The 25,469-nt window shown below is 45.8% G+C and overlaps 1 protein-coding gene across 2 annotated transcripts; it reads right to left on the reverse strand.

Moving 5' to 3' along the window:
- Window positions 1–852: 852 nt before the first annotated feature.
- On the reverse strand, window positions 853–25,359 carry PLEK2 (pleckstrin 2). 2 transcript variants are annotated; one of them, XM_027111553.1, is made up of 9 exons: window positions 24,882–25,359; window positions 17,160–17,324; window positions 7,919–8,100; window positions 6,616–6,707; window positions 6,115–6,302; window positions 5,791–5,892; window positions 3,972–4,055; window positions 2,982–3,060; window positions 853–2,229 (listed from the first exon to the last, which is right to left on the reverse strand). In XM_027111553.1, exons 1-9 carry the CDS (start codon window positions 24,921–24,923, stop codon window positions 2,102–2,104), a joined length of 1,062 nt encoding a protein of 353 aa, XP_026967354.1. In that variant the 5' UTR covers window positions 24,924–25,359; the 3' UTR covers window positions 853–2,101. The 2 variants fall into 2 exon arrangements, with proteins under 2 accessions (XP_026967354.1, XP_026967355.1); XM_027111554.1 differs by having other exon boundaries at window positions 6,199–6,302; window positions 24,882–25,012.
- Between the last annotated feature and the right edge of the window lie 110 nt (window positions 25,360–25,469).

Consider the following 25,469-nt stretch of genomic DNA (forward strand, 5'->3'; position numbering starts at 1 on the left):
GCTCACAGCATCAAGAATGTTATCAAACTGTAACAGGTGCTCCTTAAATGTTTGCTGTAAGCAGAGGAATTGAATTTTCACTTTGTTTACTGAATTTTTTTTTAATACTTCAAAAGCCATAACTGTCGAGAAATACCGGTGGCATCAGTGGTGAGTGATTTTATCCCATGCAGGTCTTTTGCTCAGTTTCGCAACAATTTTGCAAATTTATGACCCTTATGAGAAAAAAGATCAATACCTCACTGATCATGAAGGAGAGAACTAACTAAACTTACCCTGGTGACCTAAAAGTATCACTTTCAAATATGAGAACAAGATCACCCCCAGCTCCAAATAACTTGAACAGATTGACAAAGACAATTGACCAGTTTATCCAAATGGATCTCTCCCCACAAAGACTCTTCATTAAAAATTGACAATTTCATCTATTCCCCATGCTGCCTTTGAGGTCAAGTGGTTATCGACTCATAACTGAAAATAGTTTGAGTCTCCATTAGGCATAATTAGTTGAAAATCTTAAATGGCCTGGAAAAATATGAACGCAAACCATTTTTCATGTTTTCTAGTAAAACAAGACAAGCCATTACTTACATGGATAATGCTCAAACACTTAGTGGAAACCTACAGAGACGTGCTAAGCAGTACAGTTACTACTCAGCTGCCGTACTTGACCTAGCTACTTTTACATCAAGAACAGTGTAAATGGTTCCGGATTTTTAAAAATTCAAGTGCTAGAACTCTTGGCGAGAGTTGACCCCTGGTTTGCCTCAATGTGATAGTCGACTACTTTTCAACACACGATACTGATACCATACAGAGTGGGGTGTAATTGTGCTAATTTAGAGTCAAGAAGCCATCAAACCAAATGCAGTTTAATTCAGGTAAACACCTGTTGATAACAAGAAGCAATAAAGAAACTAATTCCAAGGACATAGACCTTGGTGAAATGCCAAATGGAAAATGGTGCTTTAAAAGGCAGTCTCTTAGAATGTAAGGAATTAAAGTAAAACCTCAGATCAGTTATTCTAGACAAGATTAAGAGGAGACAGTTCAAACTATTGAAGAGAATGAATTTTTACTTAAGCACTTTGGAAGTATCCACTCCCCTTAAATGTAAGTTACGTATCTATTCATTAAAGGAAGCCGAAGCACTTGTACTTGGCAGATTACTGTATTAAACTTGAAAGTAATAAAAATGTTTTTAAAGATACTGTATGATGCAGACTTTTCACTACTTCAGATTAACCTCCTAACTGGTGAAGCTTCTTGGTACCTATTTGTCTCCATTAATCTTCATTCTAAAACCCAAAATTTCATGCCTTGATTTAATTCTTTTCCCACTGACATCTTTCTGTGTCCTTTAGAGAGCTCCTGTTCCTGTCCTTCAACAAACTCCTGCTCTATCTAAATGACATTTTTATCCACAGAAAACCTGTAATTTTACTTTTTTTATATGTGTGACTAATCTGTCTGAGTCCATGATTTCTTTTCTGCAACGTATAATACTTACGAAAGCTTATTTTTCAAAGCAAAACGATATTTTCAAAATTTTGCCCCCCATCCCCACTTTAAGATGGGGCATGTTTTAGTGACAGATCACTTGAGATGTTTTTATAATCAGCTTGCCTAATAATTCGTATAGCCTTAAGCATGAAAAACCTTTGAAAACTAAAACTTGGTATAGGAATTCTAATAGCCAGGAACAAATAACAATTTTTATTCATTCCAAAGAATGAGTTGCTGACAGCATTTCAGAGAGCGCCACCATGAGACTATAGTGTTTTATTTAGTATTACAACGTGGCCAGTTAGTGTGACAAGGGAAACCTACTTTGGTACCCAAGGAATGGCTGGTTGTGATGATGAGCGAAAGTCAAGATGCTGATGCCTAATGGCTATTCTAGCATTTCCATGTTAACTTTGAAGGTGGGGAAGGAAATAGCACCACTGCCCACTGTAATCTAAGGAACTCTTCACCAATCTCACTCCAAAGCAGTACAAAATAGAAAAAGCTAAAAGTCTTAACACATTCCCGTTTTCCAGGAAATCCTGTGTCATCTGTTAAGAGGGAGGAATCCTGATCCCATTCCCTCAGGTCCTTGTCACGTTAGCTTTTTGATAGCTTCAATCCACTCTGAACGCTCAGCCTTGCTGCTGGCCTGGATATAATAGTGTGTGTCATCCTTAGTAATCACTTTGAAGAGATTTCCCTGGACATTCCCTTTAACCCCTAGGCAGGAAGAAAAAAAAAAAAAATCAGCGAGTGAACATCCATGTCTGCTTTCAGCTGGGAGTAGCTGAAAGTCAACTGAGACACAGACAAAAACACATACCATGAAGTATTTCTTAGTACAAATGTGTATGGTTAGGAAATCCCACCAGATGTGTGCTTTCCTGTATTCCTCCTGTCCATCCCCTCTCCCTCACCTGTGCCTTAAGGCCTGCCAGTGCTATGTCTGGACATTCTTGGAAGCCCTCCTGGCCTGCCCCCTATGCAAACCACAGGTCTACAGTCTAACTCACATCAAAGAGTCCAGTATGTTTATGTTAAAACCAGACACAGATGTGGGATTTGACTTGAATTGTTTAACTTCTTTGAACCTCAATCTCTACATCCATAAGTTAAGAATAATACTATCCTCCTACCTCAACTGTCTATTGTGAAATTAGTGTGCTAATAGTGTGTTGTCAATCCTTAAGCACTATTGTAAGCTACTGTTCTTAGGTGGAAGCCTATGGGCCAGTAAGCACAGAAAAGGATGGGAAAGAATATGAAAGACAAGGGTCATTTAGTTGGGTTGTTAACACACTAAGAACACCCCACTTGCCCTTTCTCTAATCGGCTTCAAAGCTCACACCATTCATCGTCTCACTGAGAAAGCCCATCAGCCCTCACAGCTTAGCCCTTCATCAGCAGAGTGTTAACTGAGAGCACAGGAGGGAGGCCCCCGAGATCAGGCCAGGGCAAAAGTTGCCCCTTACCAGTGGGAACGCCATTATCCTCCAGAGCAGATACGAGTGAACCACGAAGAGAAAACCCACCCACTGGCCGGTTCTCTTCCTGCAAAGGAAAGGAGACCTGATTAGGAACTGTGTGAAGGCACAAAAAAGAAGAGTCACCCTCTCATCTATAACCACCCGCAGTCAGCCTGCTAAAGTAGTCTGTGGAGTCATTTGTAACAGCAGTTGAGGCTGAACTTGGACATCACATGGCAAGTCGTCTGCACCAGCGAGGAAGTCCGGGCTTCTTCATTCCACAGCCAGCTGCAGCAGTGCCACCCCCCTCCCTGTCCCTCGGCCCTCCCTGTCCCTCGGCCCTCCCTGTGGTCTAGCAGGGTCCCGGGGTGGGGGGCTGTTTCAAGCTCCTTCAGTTTCTCAGCTTAGGGTGGGGTTCCTGACTGAAGCTCAGCAAGGGAGGAACGTCCATTCTTATTTCAAAAAACAAATGAATACATCTACCAAGACAAGGCTGAACAGGCTGACCAGAAGGACATTTTTCTTTTCTTCTGATTGGAATTAGATCAAACCCAGCATGCAGGAATACTTATTATCTGAAACTCAGAATTAGGGCTTAAATATTAAATGGTAAAAGAAACCTTTCAAAACGTTGGTGGGGACATGAGGTTGAGGGGGCAGAATTCATGGACTCTTTGGGTGGAAAGGGGTGAAAAGAGACTAGAAAGCACCAGTTAGGAGTCTCTTTATCAGCGCACCTCACCTTCCCTAGGCACACAGCCAGCTTTGGAGAAACTGAAAGACGCTTTGCCTCTCAAAACAATGTAGAGCCACTGAGCAGGCAACCATGTGATGAAAGAAAGGAGTGATCAGACTGTGAGGGGTAGCTTGCACCGTGGAAGGAAAGGCATAGTGGGTGGGAGTTATGGTAGGGATGCTGGGAGGAAGGGCGGAGGTGAAGCCAGCTGCCTGCTCTGCTCTGGAGAGATGTGTCTGGGAGCATGACAAGGCACTCACTTTGGAAGGGTCGTAGTAATGCAGAAAAGCCGGGTCCTTCCTCAGAACAAAGCGCCGCACCTTCCAGTTTTTCCTCTTGTGCCCCTGAGGCAAAGAGAGGGTGCAAGGCTCATCGGTGACAGCTCTCAGTCACTTCCTCCCACCTCTGTGCCTCCAGTGCAGAAGCTCGAACCTCCCAGCCAGCCTGCTCCAATGAACGACTTTCTCAAAAGAGCCTGGAGACCTGGGGATTGCAGTGACGTGTCATGGACTTCACGGCTCAGTGACACTTCACCAACAGCAGTCACCTTTAGCCGAGCTGACACAGCCAAAGAGGGTCAGCACTGAAAGAAAGGGGGAGCACTGCCTGGACACCACTCAGGGCACACGGAGGACAGGGAGGTCACAGGTTTCAACTGGACCAAGAACTCACAGGCAAACTTGAACCCAAGGGCACCAAATTTTAAGCGTCAACTTAGTCCGAAAACAAACCTACACCTACAGGAATATATGTGCACTTATATACAGTGAAAACCACTTCGGCATTCTGCATCAGAAAAAGAGTAAGGCGTATGGTTACCAAAGGGGAAAGGGGCTGGGGGAGGGATAAATTAGGAGTTGCGGATTAGCAGATACAAACTATTATATATAAAACGGATAAACAACAAGGTCCTACTGTATAGCACAGGGAACTATATTCAACATCCTGTAATAAACCATAATGGAAAAGAATAGGAAAAAGAATATGTATATATATATTTATAACTGAATCACTTTGCTGGACACCAAAAACTAACACGACCTTGTAAATCAACTCTACTGCAAAAAAAAAAAGAGTAAGAAACAATCAATTATATGTTTAAATCTAAGCGTGGAAGATACTGCCGTGCGTGTGACTGTGGCTTCACCCCTAGGTCACAAAGCTTCCTTAACCCTCTAGTCTGGAGCACCCCGAGTCCCTCCCACACCCTCCTCCTCTCCCAGGACCTCACTACCCCCCCTCACCAGACTCCCTTCAGGCCCAGCAGAAGCAGAGCCCTTGGAATAAACAGGCAGTTACGTGGACGGTAAGCAATCTAAGAGCAGAAGGGGATCCTGATACGCAAGAAGCAGGTGACAATGACATCGAGTGCTCCAAGAAGATGGGAACGGTGCTGAGCAGTGTTGTACAGACGCACACATTCACGTGGCGTGTCAGGAGTGCATAGACACAAGAGGTGTGTAGGAGACTGGCTTACACCTCACGTGCCGGGACACGGCAGCTTGGTTTGCAGGCACAGGTGGACATGCCGCAGGTGTGACTGTGACCCGGCTGTCCCCGCTTAACGTGGCCGCTCTCCCAACGTGGTAGGAGCAGTGGCCACGGTCAGTTTTTAAACACAGAGATTACACTGCAGAATTTCACCTTCAACCTACTGAAGTAGGTGGAGAAAATACTTCTCAAGGGGGCAGGCAGAGTCCCACAAAAGCAGGCAGAGACCCCAGGAAGCCTCAGGGAGCAGAAAGCCAGCAAAGGCAAAATGCCAACCAGTAGGCAATGCCCTTCCAGACAAATAAGTGAACTGGGCAGTGACGTAGGCATTGTTTTCTAATGCTGTGATAACTACTTGTGTGCACTCTTCCCGGAACGCCCCCTTGTCTGGGGCTCGTGTATGCGCGAGTGGACACGTGCATGCCCCTTGATTTGCTCCCGGTGGCTGCCACCGGACCCTGACTTTAGCAGATTCTGCGGATAATTAGTGCCCCTGGCAGTCTCAGCCCTTCCCGCCCTTTGCGGGGATTCCTGCCTCCCCCGAGCTTGCGAACTGCCCATCTGCTCCCCGCTCCAAGGCGGCCATACCTGCTTGGCCAGATAGCCTTGCTTTACCACTGTGCCACTTAACTCCACGGTGCTGAGACTGATTTCTTCCTTGGAGCTTATCTTCCTCTTGGGGCTCTCAGCCTAGCGGGAAGGAGAGAGCAAGGACTCTGTTACCAAAAAGTCCTAGTTCTAGGCTGTGGAGGATACCGCGGGGGAAAGGAAAAGCCTCCATACAGAAAACCCACTCCACCTGGGGTGAAGCTTGGCCTCTCACCCGTGACTGTGGATCCCCGCCCGCCCCCCACTCTGTTGCCTCTTCGTCTCTCTGCCCCAGTGGCAACAGGAACCCACTCCCTAACTTACAAAAGTGTACAGGGCCATGGAGTCATCCAGGAACTGATCAGCCAGATCCCCAGAGCGAATGGCTCCCGTGCTTCGGGTGCCTACCGGCCTCAGGAAGTTCTCCTCCATGAGCATGGAGGCCAGGGTCACGGCCTCCAGACGGCTGGCTGCAAAGTTGTTGGAGATGAGCCAGTCCACCAGGGAGGAGCCTGCATCAGGGTAAAGGCAGCACCCGTCAGACGACAGGCTCCAGACCAGCTTCCTCAGGGGTGCTTGGCTGTGATCTCATTGACCTGGACCTCTTGGGCAGCCTTGCATAGCCTTGGGGCTCTGCCCTAGAGCAGACCGAAGGTCACACCTGCTGCTCAGAGCTGTGGCCGCACTCACATGTGGCCATCTCAGGCCAGCCCCTCGGCTGGCAGGCAGCTCTGGCCTCAACACAAGCCGCTCAAGCACAGAGTCCCGGATCACCAAGCCCCAGGTTTCCAGAGCCTGGCCCAGCCCCCGAGAGGGGAGGCTCACCTATGAAGGTCTTTTTGTAGGTGCTTCCCTGCTCCATGTTGGGGCTTGGCCGGATTCCGCTGCTGCTGTCGTGCATCTTGTCCACGATGCGACTACACAGAGGAAGGCAAAGGAGAGGGACCCTGGTCACACTGACAGGTATGAGGGAGGGTCCAAAAGTCATTGCTAAGGATGTAAAGCACATGGCACATGGGAGGATACACATTGCAAAAAAAGGGGTATTCCATTATGCATCAGGATTTGAGAGGTAGGATTTGGGGACGTTTCTTTTTCTTCTTGCTCATCTAAACGTTCTAATATTTCTAGACTAGACAGGTATTACTTCTGTAGTAGAACTAATGAGCTGTGGCTTTTAATTTAGAAACAAAAGAATGTTCAGTAATGATTCTCTATGATCTATTGCATAAAGTTCAAACTCCTCCAGCTACTTCTCAAAGTCACCCATCACTTGAACCCACACTCATCTGCCACTGGTCCTCCTTGCACTCACCACGGTTCAGCCGCGCCCTAGATGCACAATCAAGATCCCAGAGCCTGGTATGAAGCTTTTTGGTAGTTTTGCTACCTGGAAGGTTAGGGGGTATTTCCTGCAGATGGGCTGATGTAAGAGATTCCATGATGGGAACTCCTGTCATCCGTCCCTACTTTATAGTATCGCCTCCACTACTGTTTTCCTTCTGTTCTGTGGGATGATTCCTGCCACAAATGGAAGATCTTTTCTCATTCTCTGTTTATGTACTTGGGCTGGAAAGCCCCTGAGATGAGACTTTGTTTATTCTCATTTGCATCTCCTGAGCACCTAGAGCAATGTATGGCATGCAGTAGGCACTCAATAACTGTTTCTTGAATGAATGAATAAATGAATGAATGGATGAATGGATGAAGAATCCCACAGAGTGAGAATGCAACTGCTACCAGAACACATCGTTCTTGCCCCCAGGCTGCAAACAAGACTAATGACTTGGGTGAGCAGGGATTCCTGGGGAGCTGTCACATAGCCCTGAGCACCCTGGGTGAAACTGAAGAGAGGGTGTCAAGACACTGAGGGGGGCAGGAGCAGCAGAGGCCCCAAGAGGTTCCCAGGGCAGGTAGGTAGGGCCACTCCCAGGCAGAGAAAACAATGTAAGCAGGACAGGGACAGCGAAAGGCCCTGAAGCACAATGGTGGTACCAGTCAGGCCTGGGTAACAGCCACAGGCCGCTCCCCCCGCCAAATCCCACCCCAACCCCGCATCCCCGCTGCACACACACAGAAGAGTCTGCAGCCAGGCCAGATAGGGCAAGGGCAGGGCCCAGGCACTCACTGCAGGCTGATGTGAGGGGGCAGCTTGAAGGAGTTCTTCAATATGTGGAGCTGTTGGACCTTCCCCGGCTGCCCCGCGTGAATAGCTCCTGTTATCTCAAAGGCCCAGGCGTCCCTCTCCTCTCGAGAACAGGCCTCCAGGAAGTACTCCGTGGATGTTTGAGTCTTCAGCTTAATGAGGAGCTGTGGGAAAACAGCCAGTCAGACCAAGCAGGCAAGAGAATGCTGGCTGAGCAGCTAAAATGACAGAACCGAGGGGAATCTGGGAGGCCACATGGTCCAGTGGCTGCCGAGTGCCCGAGCGCTCAACCACACCCCAGCTGGTGGTCTTTAAAGATTTGCTTGTATACCTCCAGTGACGGGGAGCTCACCATCTTTCCCCTTTGGACAGACTCATTAGCATAGGGTCTGCTTCCTGGGCACTTGGTCTCTCTGCTCCTGATTCTGCCTTCTAGAACCACATAGATTAAGCTCACCTCCTATGACAGCCCCTGTGCTGAAGTGGGAAATGCACAGGCTTCCAGGTCACACTGATGTGGATACTTAGCTATGGACGTTTGGGCACATTAAAGGACCCACTGACTCTCAGTTCCTTCATCTGTCATATGAGGCTATTAATGCCTACCTTGAGGGAACTGTTAGTTCTGTTCCTTTTCATCCTCTTTCTAATCGGGTCTAATCATCCCAAGTCTTTCACACGTTCCTCATATGATACTGTTTAAACTTTCTCAACCAGTTTATGCCCTGCTAAATGTTCTGCAGTTGGTTCAACAGTCTCATAAAATATGACCCTTGGAATGGAACAAACTGCTCCAGGGAAGGTCTGGGGGTACAAGACAGCATGGGCCTGAGGTCTCATTAGCAGTGGCATCCTCAGGGCTTGATGCTCTGTGCAGTCAGCTGAGAGTCTTTTTCAGGTGGGCCACATCTCCTCCATCTTTTAAATGGGCATTTAGGGTTTTTTTTCAAACATTGTTGAGATTTTGCATGTTGATCCTACTAAATGTCATCTGAGTAGACTGGGCTCACCACTTCTGTTGCAAAACAGAAGGATTCTGTCTCATTCTGATTCTGTTTTCCAATGTATTAGCTCCTACCTCGCTTTGCTTGCAAACTTCATCAAGTCCTTCACCTAAACAGCAAAAATGGTGGATAAGACAAGGCGGGCTCACGGTCCCAAAGAGTACCATGTTCCTCCAAGTTAACATGGATTCACTCATCAACATCGTGGAAAGATGAGTTCAAGCAGCACCCTGTCAGTCTGTAGTCCGCCATTTTAATGAAAAGATCTCAGGAGAGACTATAAAGTTCCACAGGAAATCCAGACACACTTTTTTATAGCTTCCCTAATTAAAACACACACACACACACACACACACACACACACACACACACACGCGCTACACTTTATAACTTGTTCTTAGTGAACCTACTGACTCCTCTTGGCTTCTTCCCCCTCAAGTAGTCATGGACTGGCAGATGCCAATTTTCTCTGAGAATTTTACGTAGAATTAGCAAGAAGTTCACAGCTCTAGCTAGCAACTTGTCTCCTTTTTTGAAACACAGAACAAAGTTTTCCTATCACCCGCCTGTTCTACCAGCACTTCTGCTCTCCACTGTTCCTTAAAGACTATGAAGCGGTATCAGGTCAGCAAGTTAACCTACAGCAGAGGAGGAGCCAAGATGGCAGAGTAGGAAGAGGTGGAGTTCGTGTCTCCTCACAACTAGGGCCCCTACCAGGCACTGGTCAGGGACCTCGGAAACCTAAAGGGACGGGAGGAATCCCCGAGCAACCGGGTAGGATGTTGGGGGGAAGGGGGAGGGGAGGAAAAGCGGAGGCGGGATGGGACTGGCACCCCTGAGGGGCAGCTGGGGGAAGGGAGGGGTTCCCATGATTGGAGGAGCCCGCCCATGGAGCAGGGATTAGCAGGGATGGGGAGAGACCTTCGGGGTACTGGGGGATCGGAGGGGAACGAGGCTGGCGTCTCCCCTGCCTGCTTGAGCCCCAGAGAGCCTGCTGGGGCCCTGGACCTAAACCTCAGCCCTCCGGGACCCCCTCCAGCCGTGCTGCACCTAAGCTCTGCCCACCACCAAGGCCTTTTCCAGGCTTCTTTTTTTTTGCTGTCGTGGTTCTGTTTTGCCTTGTGGTTGTTTCATTTATATTTTTATTTTTCCTAATATATTTTTAATTTTTCCAATTTTATTTTATTTTTTATTCTTTGTTAGTGTTTTGCTTTTTTTTTTTTTTTTTGCTGTGCTGCGCGGCTTGATTCCCAGGCCGGGGCTCAGACCTGAGCTCCTGTGGTGGGAGCACTAAGCCCAAACTGCTGGACTAACAGTGAACCTCAGACCCCAGGGAATATTAATCGTTGTGAGATCTCCTGGAGGTCCTCATCTTGGCACCAAGACCTAGCTCTATCCAACTGCCTGCAAACTCCAGTAATGGACGCCTCAGGCCAAACAAACAGTAAGACAGGAACACAGCCCCACCCATCAAAGAAAAATGAGACAACACAAAAATATGTTACAGATGAAGAAGCAAGGTAAAAACCTACAAGACCAAATAAATGAAGAGGAAATAGGCAACCTACCTGAGAAAGAATTCAGAGTAATGATAGTAAAGATGGGCCGAAATCTTGGAAATCCAATGGGGCCACAGATTGAGAAAATACAAGAAATGTTTAACAAGGACGTAGAAGAACTAAAGACCAAACAAACAGTGATGAACAACACAATAACTGAAATGAAAAATACACTAGAAGGAATCAATAGCAGAATAGCTGAAGCAGAAGTATGAATAAGTGACCTGGAAGATAAAATGGTGGAAATAACTGCTGAGGAGCAGAACCCAGAAAAACGAATGAAAAGAAGTGAGGACAGTCTCAGAGACCTCTAGGACAACATTAAACGCACCAACATACAAATTATAAGGGTCTCAGAAGAAGAGAAAGAGAAAGGGTCTGAGACAATATTGGAAGAGATTACAGTCAAAAACTTCCTTAACATGGGAAAGGAAATAGCCACCCCAGTCCAGGAAGTGCAGAGAGTCCCATACAGGGTAAACCCAGAGAGAAACACACCAAGACACATATTACTCACACTAACAAAAATTAAATTCAAAGAAAAAATATTAAAAGCAGCAAGGGGAAAGCAGCAAATAACATACAAGGGAATCCCCATAAGGTTGTCATCTGATTTTTCAGCAGAAGCTCTGCAGGCCAGAAGGGAGTGGCAGGATATATTTAAAGTGATAAAAGGGAAAAACCTACAACCAAGATTACTCTACCCAGCAAGGATCTTATTCAGATTGGACAGAAAAATCAAAAGCTTTACAGACAAGCAAAAGCAAAGAGAATTCAGCACCATCAAACCAGCTTTACAGCAAAGGAACTTCTCTAGGAGGGAAACACAAGAGAAGAAAAAGACGCACAAAAACAAACCCAAAGCAATTAAGAAAATGGTAATAGGAACATACGTATGGATAATTACCTTGAATGTAAATGGATTAAATACTCCAACCAAAAGACACAGACTGGCTGAATAGATACAAAAACAAGACCCGTACATAGGCTGTCTACAAGAGACCCACTTCAGACCTAGGGACACATACAGACTGAAAGTGAGGGGATGGAAAAAGGTATTCCATGCAAATGGAAATGAAAAGAAAGCTGGAGTAGCAATACTCATATCAGATAAAATAGACTTTAAAATAAAGACTGTTACAAGAGATAAGGAAGGACACTACATAATTAACAAGGGATCAATCCAAGAAGAAGATATCGCAATTGTAAATATTTATGCACCCAACATAGGAGCACCTCAAAACATAGGGCAAATGCTAACAGCCATAAAAGGGGAAATCAACAGTAACACAATAATAGTGGGGGACTTTAACACTTCACTTACACCGATGGACAGATCATCCAGACAGAAAATAATAAGGAAACACAAGCTTTAAATGACACAATAGACCAGATAGATTTAATTGATATTTATAGGACATTCCACTCAAAAGCGGCAAAATACACTTTCTTCTCAAGTACACATGGAACATTCTCCAGGATAGATCACATCCTGGGTCACAAATCAAGCCTTGGAAAATTTAAGAAAACTGAAATCGTATCAAGCATCTTTTCTGACCACAACGCTATGAAATTAGAAGTCAATTACAGGAAAAAAACTGTAAAAAACACAAACACATGGAGGCTAAACAATACACTACTAAATAACCAAGAGATCACTGAAGAAATCAAAGACGAAATTAAAAAATACATAGAAACAAATGACAATGAAAGCACAACAACGCAAAACCTATGGGATGCAGCAAAAGCAGTTCTAAGAGGGAAGTTTATAGCAATTCAATCTCACCTCAGGAAATAAGAAAAATCTCAAATAAACAATCTAACAATTTAACAATCTAACAATCTAACAATCTAAACAATCTAACCTTACACCTAAAGCAACCAGAGAGAGAAGAACAAAAAAACCCAAAGTTAGTAGAAGGAAAGAAATCATAAAGATCAGAACAGAAATAAATGAAATAGAAATGAAGAAAACTATAGCAAAGATCAAAAAAGTTGGTTCTTTGAGAAGATAAACAAAATTGATAAACCTTTAGCCAGACTCACCAAGGAAAAAAAGGGAGAGGTTTCAAATCAATAAAATTAGAAATGAAAAAGGAGAAATTACAACTGACACCACAGAAATACAAAGGATTATAAAAGACTACTACAAGCAACTATATGCCAATAATATGGACAACCTGGAAAACATGGAGAAATTCTTGGAAAGGTACAACTTTCCAAGATTGAACCAGGAAGAATTAGAAAATATAAACAGACCAATCACAAGTAATGAAATTGAAACTGTAATTTAAAAATCTCCCAGCAAATAAAAGTCCAGGACCAGATTGCTTCACAGACTAATTCTATCAAACATTTAGAGAAGAGCTCACCTATACTTCTCAAACTCTTCCAAAAAATTGCAGAGGGAGGAACACTCCCAAACTCATTCTACGAGGCCATCATCACCCTGATACCAAAACGAGACAAAGATATCACACACAAAAAAGAAAATTACAGACCAATATCACCGATGAATATAGATGCAAAAATCCTCAACAAAATTCTAGCAAACAGAAACCAACAACACATTAAAAGGATCATACACCATGATCAAGTGGGATTTATCCCAGGGATGCAAGGATTCTTCAATATATGCAAATCAGGCAATGTGACACACCATATTAACAAATTAAAGAATAAAAACCATAGGATCATCTCAATAGATGCAGAAAAAGCTTTTGAAAAAATTCAACAACAATTTATGATAAACTCTCCAGAAAGTGGGCATGGAGGGAACCTACCTCAACATAATAAAGGCTATATATGACAAACCCACAGCAGACATCATTGTCAATGGAGAAAAACTGAAAGCATTTTCTCTAGGATCAGGAACAAGTCAAGGCTGTCCACTCTCGCCACTCTTATTCAACATAGTTTTGGAAGTCCTAGCCATGGCAATCAGAGAAGAAAAAGAAATAAAAGGAATACAAATTGGAAAAGAAGAAGTAAAGCCATCACTGTTTGCAGATAATATGATATTATACATAGCAAATCCTAAAGATGCCACCAGAAAACCACTAGAGCTAAGCAGTGAATTTGGTAGAGCTACAGGATACAAAATTAATGTACAGAAATCTCTTGCATTCCTAAACACTAACAATGAAAGATCAGAAAGAAAAATTAAGGAAACAATCCCATTTACCATCGCAACAAAAAGAATAAAATACCTAGGAATAAACCTACCTAACAACGCAAAAGACCTGTACTCAGAAAACTATAAAACACTGATGAAATAAATCAAAGATGACACAAACAGATGCAGAGATATACTGTGTTCTTGGATTAGAAGAATCAATATTGTGAAAATGACAATACTACCCAAAGCAATCTACAGATTCAATGCAATCCCTATCAAATTACCAGTGACATTTTTCACAGAATTAGAATAAAAATTACAGTTTGTATGGAAACACAAAAGACCTCGAACAGCCAAAGCAATCTTGAGAAAGAAAAATGCAGTTGGAGGAATCAGGCTCCCTGACTTCAGACTATACTACAAAGCTACAGTAATCAAGACAGTGTGGTACTGGCACAAAAACAGAAATATAGATCAATGGTACAGGATAGAAAGCCCAGAGATAAACCCACGCACCTAAGGGCAACTAATCTATGAAAAGGAGGCAAGAATATATAACAGAGAAAAGACAGTCTCTTTGCTGGGAAAACTGGAAAGCTATATGTAAAAGAATGAAATTAGAACCCTACCTAACACCATACACAAAAGTAAACTCAAAATGGATTAAAGACCTAAATGTAAGGCTGGGCACTATAAAACTCTTAGAGGAAAACATAGGAAAAACACTCTTTGACATAAATCACAGCAAGATCTTTTCTGACCGTTACTAGAGTAATGAAAATTAAAAGAAAAATAAACAAATGGGACCTAATTAAACTTAAAAGCTTTTGCACAGCAAAGGAAACCATAAACAAGATGAAAAGACAACCCTCAGAATGGGAGAAAATATTTGCAAATGAAGCAACTGACAAAGGATTAATCTCCAAAATATACAAACAGCTCATGCAGCTCAATATCAGAAAAACAGACAACCCAATCCAAAAATGGGCAGAAGACCTAAATAGACATTTCTCCAAAGAAGACATACAGATAGCCAAGAGGAACATGAAAAATGCTCAACATCACTAATTATTAGAGAAATGCAAATCAAAACTGCAATGAGGTATCACCTCACACCAGTCAGAATGGCCATCATCAGAAAATCTACAAACAGTAGACAGTGGAGAGGGTGTGGAGAAAAGGGAACCCTCTTGCACTGTTGGTGGGAATGTAAATTGATACAGTCACTATGAAGAACAGTATGGAGGTTCCTTAAAAAACTAAAAATAGAACTACCATATGACTCAGCAATCCCACTGCTGGGCTTATACCCCGAGAAAACCATAATTCAAAAAGGCACATGTACCCCAATGTGTATTGCAGCACTATTTACAATAGCCAGGACATGCAAGCAACCTAAATGTCCATAAGCAGATGAATGGATAAAGAAGATGGGCAGCATATATACAATGGAACATTACTCAGCCATAAAAAAGAACGAAATTGGGTCATTTGTAGAGATGTGGATAGACCTAGAGTCTGTCATACAGAGTGAAATAAGTCAGAAAGAGAAAAACAAATATTGTATATTAATGCATATACGTGGACTCTAGAATAGAGACACAGACATAGAGATCAGACATGTGGACACGGGGCGGGAAGGGGAGAGTGGGATGAACTGGGAGATTAGGACTGACATATATACACCACCATGTGTAAAATAGATAGCTAGTGGGAACATGCTATAAAGCACAGGAAGCTCAGCTTGGTGTTCTGTGACGACCTAGATGGATGGGATGGGGGGGTGGGAGAGAGGTCCAAGAGGGAGGGGATACACGTATACATATAGCTGATTCACTTCGTTGTACAGCAGAAACTAACACAACATTGTAAAGCAATTATACTCCAATTTTTAAAAATTACCACCCCCAAGCAAAAGTTAACCTACAAGTTCCAAGGTTTAATTTATTGAAACCCAGAGTCTTAAATGCACCTAGAAAACTAGGTTGTCTTCTTAGAACTGTCTCACTTATCTGTAAATCTTTCTTTTTTATTAACCATTTATTCAACAAACATTTACTAAGCATCTGCTATGTGCCCAGACATTGTGTCTGGTCTGATGATGCTACAAGGAAGAAGATGCAGACCCAAGTCTCTTACCAGGCTCAGCACTCCCCAGCAGTCCCATCCCACCCCCATGGAGAGCTACGCCATCTCTTTTAATCAGTGGCATTTCCAGGTTTGCAGTGGAAATTACAGAATGACATTTCACTTTTGCAGCCTCTTAGGCTGGAATGATATTCAATGCCTCTCTCTCCCTTGCCCTCAACATCCAGTCAACGATGTCCTGTCAATGTTTCCTTCATAATGTCTCCTCAGGTTCATCCCTTCTTTCTGCCTCATTTCATGCCTGATTTTTACAGCTCCTTTTGTTTCCTATTTGAGAAAAATTTTAAACTATAAAGGAGTACAAAACAAACACGAGTAAACCCATTACCCAGAATTGACTGTCATTAATATTTTCTTATACTTAGAAGATTCATCAATTTGTCTAGAAGAGTCAGAGAAGAAAAACATGATAAGAAAGAAGAAAATAGTAAGACCCCTTCTTTATGGAACTAGTTATCTTATTAGGAACTGAGCTTAGGTGTTCATTTTGGTCTTCCTAAGAGAGTTTTCACCAGCCCCTTCTCTCAGTCAAGACCTTCAATGGCTCCCTATTACCTGTACCTGGCCCCAGCCAATCTCCCACCACTCCTTCATTGAACATACCCTTTGGCCACAATGCCCATCCTGATCTCTAAATTTATCCCTACCTGTCCCTCCACTTTTACCCAAGACCTTCTACCTGCCTGGAACCTCTGCCTCTTTCCTCTTTCAGATCTTTGCCCAAACCTCTATCCCCCTCAAAGCTGTACCTGAGCAGACAGCCTATGATGGCATTTTCCTCCCCTTCAGCAATACAGTGTTCTCTGCGGCTAATAATGTTTGTACCAACATTTGGAACTCTGAATGTTTTTCTGTTAATCACTTGCTTTCATAATAAGATCATTAACTGAAAGAAGCAATCTTACCATTTTCTTCCTTGACACCTCCAAGCCCAGCAAATTTCTTGGTACTTAATGGGCCCTCAGTAAATGATTAATTCAGATTCGTTTCTGATGGTAGAGTTGAAGCTGCCCCAAACTTTTGGAACATGTGCCCCTCGGGGGATGAAAGTCATCCTACTGAACCCCAAGTAGCAGTAATTATTCACATTTGTGTAGTGTCTCCTAGCCTACAAGGTGTTTTGACCCACCGTTACCTTCATGATTCTCATCACAGTCGTGAGAGTCAGGTGTCATTATTTTATCCCATTTTATAGATGAGGGACTAAGGCTCGGAGAGATGCAATTACTTGCCCAAGGTCACATGCCTGGTACGTGATGCAGCCAGGATTTGAGTCCAGGTTTTTCAGTAACTCAGCTCTTCCCATGTCCCACACCACCTTCACCAAAGAGGCCAGAGACGGGAGGGTCCAGGGAGTGGGAGGGAGGAGCTGGGAAGCGGGGGCCTTCACTTACTGGTCGGTTTTCATACTCCAGGCAGGGGCAGGTGATGGTGCAGCCATCCAGCAGGATGCGGCCCTTGGGGGGGATCACTTTCCGACCCCCCTCGAGCTTGTAGTACAGCAACGTGTTCTGCCGAAGGATGAACCATCGCACCTTCCAGTTGTGGACAATGTGACCCTGAGGACAGACAGGAGAACCCTGAGGTGAGGTGGCCGAGGGGACAACGTGGTGTCCAGGGAGAGGTGGCCCATGGCACAGGTGACCAGACTGTGCCATGGGATCAACTCTCCAATAAGGGGACAGAATTATCTCTCTTTTTTAGCTTAATTTTATTTTTTTACTTTGAAATAGTTTCAATTCAGAGAAAAGCTGAAGAAAATTATAAATTTTTTTTACAAAAGCAATTAAGAGTTAGTTTTTAACATGATGAAGCTCCAATCACTTCTCAGTATTTTATTGTGTACTCCTACCAAAAACTAAAAAGGGTATTTCCAACATAACCACAATACAATCAACATTAGGAAATTTACATGAATATATTATTTTCATCTGTTCCACAAACTCCATTCAAGTTTCACCAATTACCCCAATAATGTCCTTAATTGCCAAAGGATCCAGTTCAGAATCACATGTTTTATTTTCATTTTCATGAAGAAAGCATGAGCTTTGGATCTCTTTGTCATCTCTTTTGAGTATGTAACAAACACCTTTGGCATTGACTTTCTAGTTCCCATCTGTTCTTTTTTTCTGGTTATAATAAGCCTCGAAAGAAACTGCAAAGTCAACAGAAGAAAAGATCCTGCTACTGGGAGACAGCCATTGTTAACATTTTGTATTTCCTTCCAGTCTTTTTCCCTTTTAGTTTTTACTTTCTAGTTTTTTTAAAAATCAGGATATTACATACATGAGTTTTATTTTCTAGTTTTTCTTTTGCTGATTTTGCCAAGCATCGTCTCACACCATTAAATTTCTTTAAAACATGTCTTTTAATGACCACTAGGTGGATGCATCATTTTCTTGTCCATCTCCTGTTGTAACTGAGGTTGTTTTTTTTTCACTATTATAAACAACTCTGCAATGAATATCCTTGCACATAAATTTTGATCTGCATCCCTTAATTTTTTTTCCTTAGGATATATTCCGAAAAAAGAATATTGTTAGTTGAAGGATGTGGGCAATTTGTAAAGTTGAAGCCACAAATTGTTAAGGACCCTAACATTTTTACCTAGCCTTCTGTGACAGGCCTAAAAGGCAGGGGAGTTTGGGGGGCTCTCAGGTGGGTCATGGAGCCAGTGGACAGGATAGTCAGGTGAAGGCAGAGAGTCCGTTTCTAGAACAGAACAGTGGATGGGAGAATGTCTGCTGAAGAATCAGAATGAAATGATTTTGTACACGCTCATGAAAGTGACTTTCTTGGCATGTTTCCCAGAGCAGAGCCCAATTAGGGCTGTATTCTAACCAAGAGAGATGCACTTTATCTGATTCAGAGACTGTCCCCGATTCACTGGTTTCCTGACCCAGCATTTATTAATTTCAAAGGCCCCTTCAGTTCTCATACCTGTGGTGCTGCAATTCTGTTCCGCGCTCAGCGTGCGTGTACTGACTGTGTTAGGGAACCGCAAATTGTCGAAGGAGTCGACTGTGTGAGCACTGGTCTACACCAGACCACATGGCCCAGACTCAAGTCCCCTCGCCCAGCAATCCCTGCTGAGGGGGTCCTGGCACAGCATTAGCAGTAAAGGCAGTTGCTGGCACACAGGTGTGGCTCCGGCATGGGGGCCAGTGTGAGGTGGAGAAGGGGAGGGGGCAAAATAGTCTTAAACCTTAAAACATAGGTGTTCTGAGCTGAATTATCCCCCCCTCCCCATTCATATGTTGAAGCCCTAACCCCCTACTACCTTAGAATGTGACTGTATTTGGAGACAGGGCCTTTAAAGGGGTGATGAGGTTAAATAAGGCCATTAGTTGGGCCTTAATCCAACCTGACCGGGGTCTTCACAAGGAGAGGAAATTTGGACACACAGATGTCAGGGAGGCGTGCACGCAGAGGAAAGGCCATGTGAGCACACAGCAAGAGGCGCCACGTACCAGCCGAGGAGAGAGGCCTCAGAGGAAACCAAGCCTGCCAACAACTTGACCTTAGACTCCGACCTCCAGAACTGCAAGACGATAAATGTGTTGTTTAGGTGGTCCTGTCTGTGGTATTTTGTTACAGCAGCCCTAATAAACTAAAACAACCGGAAAGGAGAAAGGGGCCTGGAGATGTTAGGGAGAAAAGTGTAACCAACACCTGTTGAGCAGAACAAACCAATAGAGATAGGGCTACGTTTCCTGGACAAAATGCTACATTTCCCAGAATCGACGGCAGGAAGGAACAGGGAGGTGGCCAGGTTGCTGCCAGTCCTGTGCATGGGCATTGATGCATGTTTGGCAGCCACCAAGGTGGCAGGACAGTGGTGGAAGGACAGGTTCTTCTGACACCCAATCCCCAGAGTTACCAGGGACAAGTGGCAAACAGTGGCGGCAGTGACGCTTCCACAAGAAACGTCTGGTGGTGCTGTTGGGTATTTTGGTCTGGCTGCCTCATCTCTGGCTGTGTGGCACCCAGCCCTCCCAAATATTCCTGAGTTACTTGATATTTATTATTCTCTATGAAATCCCTTCCGTTGAAACTTGCTAGAGTGGACCGTGTTATGAGCAGCCAAGAATCCAGACTGACAGCAAAGGAGAGCAATCGAAGAAAGGCTGATGAGATAGAATCTACTACGTAGGTAGAAAACTCGGAGCAGCTGGTGACTTCGCTGGGGCCGGAGGGGAGTCCCTGAAGACTTAAGCAGAAGGATGACAAGCATAGGTTCTCATGTTAAAAGGATCAACCGACCACACCTGAGCAGAACAACTGAGTAAGGTCGGCCAGACTAGAGCAGCCAGCTCGGCTGGAGGTTACTGTAATAACCCACAAAATGAGAAGGAAAGCCCCCTTATCCCTGCTTCTCAGATAAGCTTCGCCATATCAGACAGCATAAGGGACTCATCCAAAATCAGCAGGCAAATGGTGCCAGAGGCCAAAAGGACAGTGGTATAAGCTGAAAAAGAACCCAGGCTTCCCTTCACCTGGGAATCTGCCTCCCTCTCCAGGCCCCTTGTCTGTAAGTGGCTGACTGGGACCAGAGGCCAGTTGGACCATGAATGGCTTAGAGCCCCCTTAGGGGGAAGGAGGAGATTCCATAAGCTGGGACGTGACCCTAGGACTGGGCTTAAGAAGCGCAGAATGGAACTTCTCTGGTGGCACAATGGTTAAGAATCCGCCTGCCAATGCAGGAGACACGGGTTCAAGCCCTGGTCCGGGAAGATCCCACATGCCGCGGAGCAACTAAGCCCATGTGCCACAACTACTGAGCCTGTGCTCTAGAGCCCACAAGCCACAACTACTGAGCCTGTGTGCCACAACTACTGAGCCCGTGTGCCACAACTACTGTAGCCCGTACACCTAGAGCTCCGCAACAAAGAGAAGCCACCACAATAAGAAGCCCACGCACCGCAATGAAAAGTAGCCTCCACTAGCTTCTCTCTGCAACTAGAGAAAGCCTGTGCACAGCAACAAAGACCCAACGCAGCCAAAAATAAAAATTAAATAAATAAATAAAAATTGAAAAAAAAAAAGCACAGAATGTTACAGCTGGAGGACCCTTTGAAAAAGCCTATACTATACTCCCTAACTTTAATGATGAGGAAACTGAGACCCAGAAAGGTCTTGCCCAAGACCCTACAACCCCAAAGAAGCAGAGATGGTATGTGTTGTGGGTTGAATTATGTCCCCCCAAAAGATACATTGAAGTCTTAACCCCAGGGAACTGTGAATGTGATCTTATTTGGAAATAGGGTCTTTGCAGATGTAATCAGGTTAAGATGAGGTCATACTACACTAGGGTGGCCCTAATAACACTAATATGATTGGTGTCCTTATATGAAGAGGAAAATTTGGACACTGAAAGACACACAGGGAGAAGACAGTCATGTGATGATGGAGGCAGAGATAGGATTATGCATCTACAACTCAAGGAACAGCAAGGAGTGCCTGTGTGAGATAACAGAAAATGCAATATATTGCTCTCTGCCCCCGGTTCTTGGTACAGAGCTCCTGAACCCCCTGTAATTTCCTGGGTGACAGGAGTATCTTTTGTGCTAATGAGGCAACTCCAGGTGGGCTCCTGGGTGAGGGCTGGTCACTGGAAAGACCACACCATGATTAGAAGCTTGGAATTTTCAGCCCCCCTTCCCATTCTCTTGAGAAAAGAGAAGGGCTGGAAATGGAGTTAACAATCTATCATGCTTACATGATGACACCTCCATAAGGTCCCAGAAATATGGGATTTGGAGAGTTTCCAGGTTGGGGGACACACGGGGGTGCTGGGAGAGTGGTACACTCGGAGAGGGCACAGAAGCTCTGGGCCCCTTCCCACATACCTTGCCCTACACATCTCTTCCATCCGGATGCTCATTTCTTTCCTTTATCACATTCTTTAATAAGCTGGTAAACATAAGTTAAGTGTTTCCCTGGAACCTCTGATCTATAGGCAGTTGGTCAGAGTACAGGTGACAACCTGGGCTTTTGACTGGTGTCTGAAGTGTGTGTGTGTGTTGGGGCATGGAGGAGGGCTGGGGAAGCAGTCTTGTAGGACTGAGCTCTCATGCTGTGGGATCTAACGCCGTCTCTGAGTAGATAGCGTCAGCCTTGAGTTAAATTGTAGGACACACACTGGGTGTTGCAGAGAATTGCTTGGTGTAGGGAAAAACCTCCACACATTTGGTGACTAGAAGAGTCAGAAGTGAAGTGTTCTGTGTAAAAGTAAAGGAACCCCACAGGATAGAGAAACACACAGTGGGGAAGAGCTAGGTTTTTCCTACACAGGAAGGAAAAACCTGCGTGTTTCCTTTACAGCCTGCGAATACAAGAAACAAAAGCGACAAAGGATTCTCCCCTGCAGGTTTCAGAAGGAGTATGGCCCTGCGAACACCTCGATGTGAGACCTTTAGCTTTCGAAACTTCTTCTAGCCTTCTTGCTTTTTTCTTCCAAGCAAATTTTTTCCTTACTCATACCATTTATATTTTTACTCTTTGGATTATAATATTATAAACATTTTTAACATCTGCATAACTAAAATTCACTTGTAATCATTTGTTTATTTGGGGGGACATATAGGTAGTTTCCAGTTTTTTCACTACAGAAATAACACTTTGTTCCTAAGCTTGTATGGCATTTCCTGGGGATAGAGTCCTACAAATGAACTTTCTAGGCCAAAGCGTGTCGACACAGCCATGTCATTTTCTGAGTGTTGTTTCTGAGGTACAAGCCAGGCAGCAATGCCTGATTCAGTGCTTCAGCTGCTGCTTAAAGCACAAGCAGTCCTACCCACGCAGATCCGCCTTCCTTCCCCCTCACCCTCCTTCTAAAGCCAGGCCAAGTGAGCATTCTGCATTTCTGTCGGGAGCTTTGCTTCTTTCTTGTCTGGGCTGGATTAAGAGCCAAATCCATCATGTCCCTGCCCGTCTCCTGCTTTGCCCTCACTGGTGACGACTGTTCTGTATGCTGGGTTTCCAGCTTGGGCCCTGCCCCACTTCTGGACCGTAAACCCCCCCTGAATCTGTGGAATCCCCCCGTCGTAGCCTTGCACCTTCTCCAGTGGCCACGGGGGCTGCTGTTGCCATCCAGGAGGAGAGGGGAAATGGGGGAGAGGAAAAGTCCGACTGATCAGTGGGCAGGGACAGTTAGCAGGGGCAGGGGCCCCATCCCTGCCTTGTAGGAAAGGGTGTGGCTTCCGCTTGCCTCAGGGTCAGGCTCCAGCTCCAAACTCTTGTCTTTGGGTTTGGCTGGAATGTGCTTCAGGTATTTCAGCCAAGGCCCTCGGTGGGCTCTTGGGGCCAGACCTGGTTGACTGTCCTCACTTCCCTGTACCCTATACTCCTTAAGCTGCCACCCTGGACTGGGTGGCCCATCTGGAAGAGAACTCACATCCTTCCTTCCCTCCAGCCCTCCCCTGACTCTGCGTGGTGGTGATGTTGGTGGGGAATCATATAAGGTAACCCCCAGGAACAAGGGGACGCCCCAAAGGGCCCCTCTGCGAGGGCTTGTCCTCAACAGGCCCCTACCAGGGCTCGGCTATCCCAGCAATCAACAATGCCCATCAAAACCCCTGCCCAAACCCCTCTCCCTCTCACCTTATAAGCTGCAGGAAAAGCTCCCCATAGGTGGTCTCTCTGAGGTGCAGCTGCCTCCACAAACTGTGAGGGACCAGCCTATCACTTTAATCCCAGTGGCATGGAACAGGCGTGGAATTTTGTACCTGCTTGTATCCACTCTGACCCTTGATCCGGCACAGCCTCCTACACCTCCTGCTTACAGTTTTGAGCAAACAACACACCCGCCCTCCTATGTCAAACAGTGTGTAAAATAACATGGCTGCATTACCTATTGAACAGAAAGTGACTTGAGACCTCAGGGTTGATCTGGTGGCCAGGGTAGGCCAAGTCCCTTCATCCCTCTTCATCCATCTCCCTCCCAAAGCTATAAACTCAGAAGAGCCAAAAGGCTCATCCCCAGATTTTATGCTCTGCTCTTAGGGTTAGCATAAATGTTTCGTGTGAACATCAATGTTAAAAGAACTTTTAAAAATCTAATTTCCTCTTGCAGCTGCTTTTTCATTCATTTTCTACTTTTTTTTTTTTTTTTTGCGGTACGCGGGCTTCTCACTGTTGTGGCCTCTCCCGTTGCGGAGCACAGGCTCCGGACACGCAGGCTCAGCGGCCATGGCTCACGGGCCCAGCCGCTCTGTGGCATGTGGGATCCTCCCCGACCGGGGCACGAACCCATGTCCCCTGCAGCGGCAGGCGGACTCTCAACCACTGCACCACCAGGGAAGCCCTCCCTATATGTTGAGCTTTTGTCTGGACTCTTGCTTGCTGTGGGAAAGGCCACATGGGGTGATGTGGAAGAAATGAGGATGGAGGTTCCAGTCCCGGCTGTTATTAGCCCTGGGGCTCTGGGCAAGCGCTCTCATCTTTCTACCCCTGTTTCCTCATCTGTAATACAGGAATAACAATACCCACCCTGCAGTGGGCAGAAAACGGTTTGGAGTCAGCCTGAGTGGGTTTGATCCTGTTCCATCACCCACTAGTCCAGATCCTGAGTTACTTAACCTCTTGGAGCTTTGTTTTCCCCTTGAAGAAACGGGGGTGGGTGGGTAATGTGGTACCACCAACCTGTCGGACTGTTGGGAGGATTAAAGGAGACAACGTCCAGGACTGGTGCACAATAGGGGCTTAAGAAACATAAGCTTCCTCCTCCCTCACGGGTTATTGTGAAGAATGTAGGAGATGATGCATTAACTGGACGGGCGCTGGGGACTACCGAACACACTTTCGTTGTTTTAATACATCATATTTAAATCCTATACGCTTCGTATTTTCGTAAGTTGTTTTAATTAAGCTGTCCACTACGAGTAGCCGCCCCCTGCACCCCACACGCCCTAGCCAAGCGGGATTCTCCTCCTCGCCTGTGCCCTGGCTCCTCTTTTCTATCTAAAGCTCACCCCCAACCACCGTCCACCCGTCTTTCCCTACTACACGCGTCTCCGCCCAGCGTGGCCCCAGGCCGGCCGACCGCGGCTCAGGTGAGCCGGCGCCCGCCGCGGGCCCGCCCCGGGCCGTGTCCGGAGAGGCTCCGTTGCGCTCACCCTCTTGACGAGGAAGCCCTCCTTGAGCACGCCGTCCTCCATGTCGCCGCCAGCGCGCCCTCCCCGGTGCGCCGTCCCGCGCTCCCGCTCCTCCGCGCGCAGCTCGGCGCGCGCTGCGCCCAGGAAGCGCCTCCGATCCGGCGCCGGCGCCGCCCCGCTGGCCCGCGCCCAGAGCCCGAGGCCGCGGGGCCTCCCGGGCAGGAAGTCAGTCCCGGACGGGATTTCTGACGTGGTCTCCCCGCCGAAGGTGCCCTAAGGTTCGTGGTTAGTCCTCAGGGGAGGGCCGCCCCCGTGTCGCCTCCCGGAGCCTCCCCCGCCCAGGCTCTCTCCATCCAGGTTCCCCCAGCGCGCTCTGCGCCTCTGACTCTTCCCGTCTTTGCCCATCTTCCTCCACTCCCAGCCTTAACCAGGTACTTGCCTGGCACTTAGTATATTGCTGTTGACTAATACTTAACGGAATTAAGCTGAACCGAAAGGATTTCAAAGATTTGGGGTCATTCCTGAGCTCCATGGAAATGGGGGTGGGAGAGTGGAGGAGTTGGAACCAGGCTGGGAGCTTTATCCTGGCCTCTGGTGGGGGCAGAGAAA

The sequence above is a fragment of the Aethalodelphis obliquidens genome, unplaced genomic scaffold (assembly GCF_003676395.1).
Source record: "Aethalodelphis obliquidens isolate GAN/ISIS:26980383/991018 unplaced genomic scaffold, ASM367639v1 scaffold10, whole genome shotgun sequence".
Lineage (NCBI taxonomy): Eukaryota > Metazoa > Chordata > Mammalia > Artiodactyla > Delphinidae > Aethalodelphis > Aethalodelphis obliquidens.

What these genes read in the sequence shown, in the direction of transcription:
- PLEK2 (XM_027111553.1), bottom strand. Translation starts at nt 24,923, where the DNA reads ATGGAGGACGGCGTGCTCAAGGAGGGCTTCCTCGTCAAGAGG. An exon ending in CTACAAAAAGACCTTCATAG is followed by an intron (nt 6,303 to 6,615) that starts GTGAGCCTCCCC and finishes ACCCTGATGCAG; the next exon opens with GCTCCTCCCTGGTGGACTGG. An exon ending in AAGGCTATCTGGCCAAGCAG is followed by an intron (nt 4,056 to 5,790) that starts GTATGGCCGCCT and finishes TCTTTGCCTCAG; the next exon opens with GGGCACAAGAGGAAAAACTG.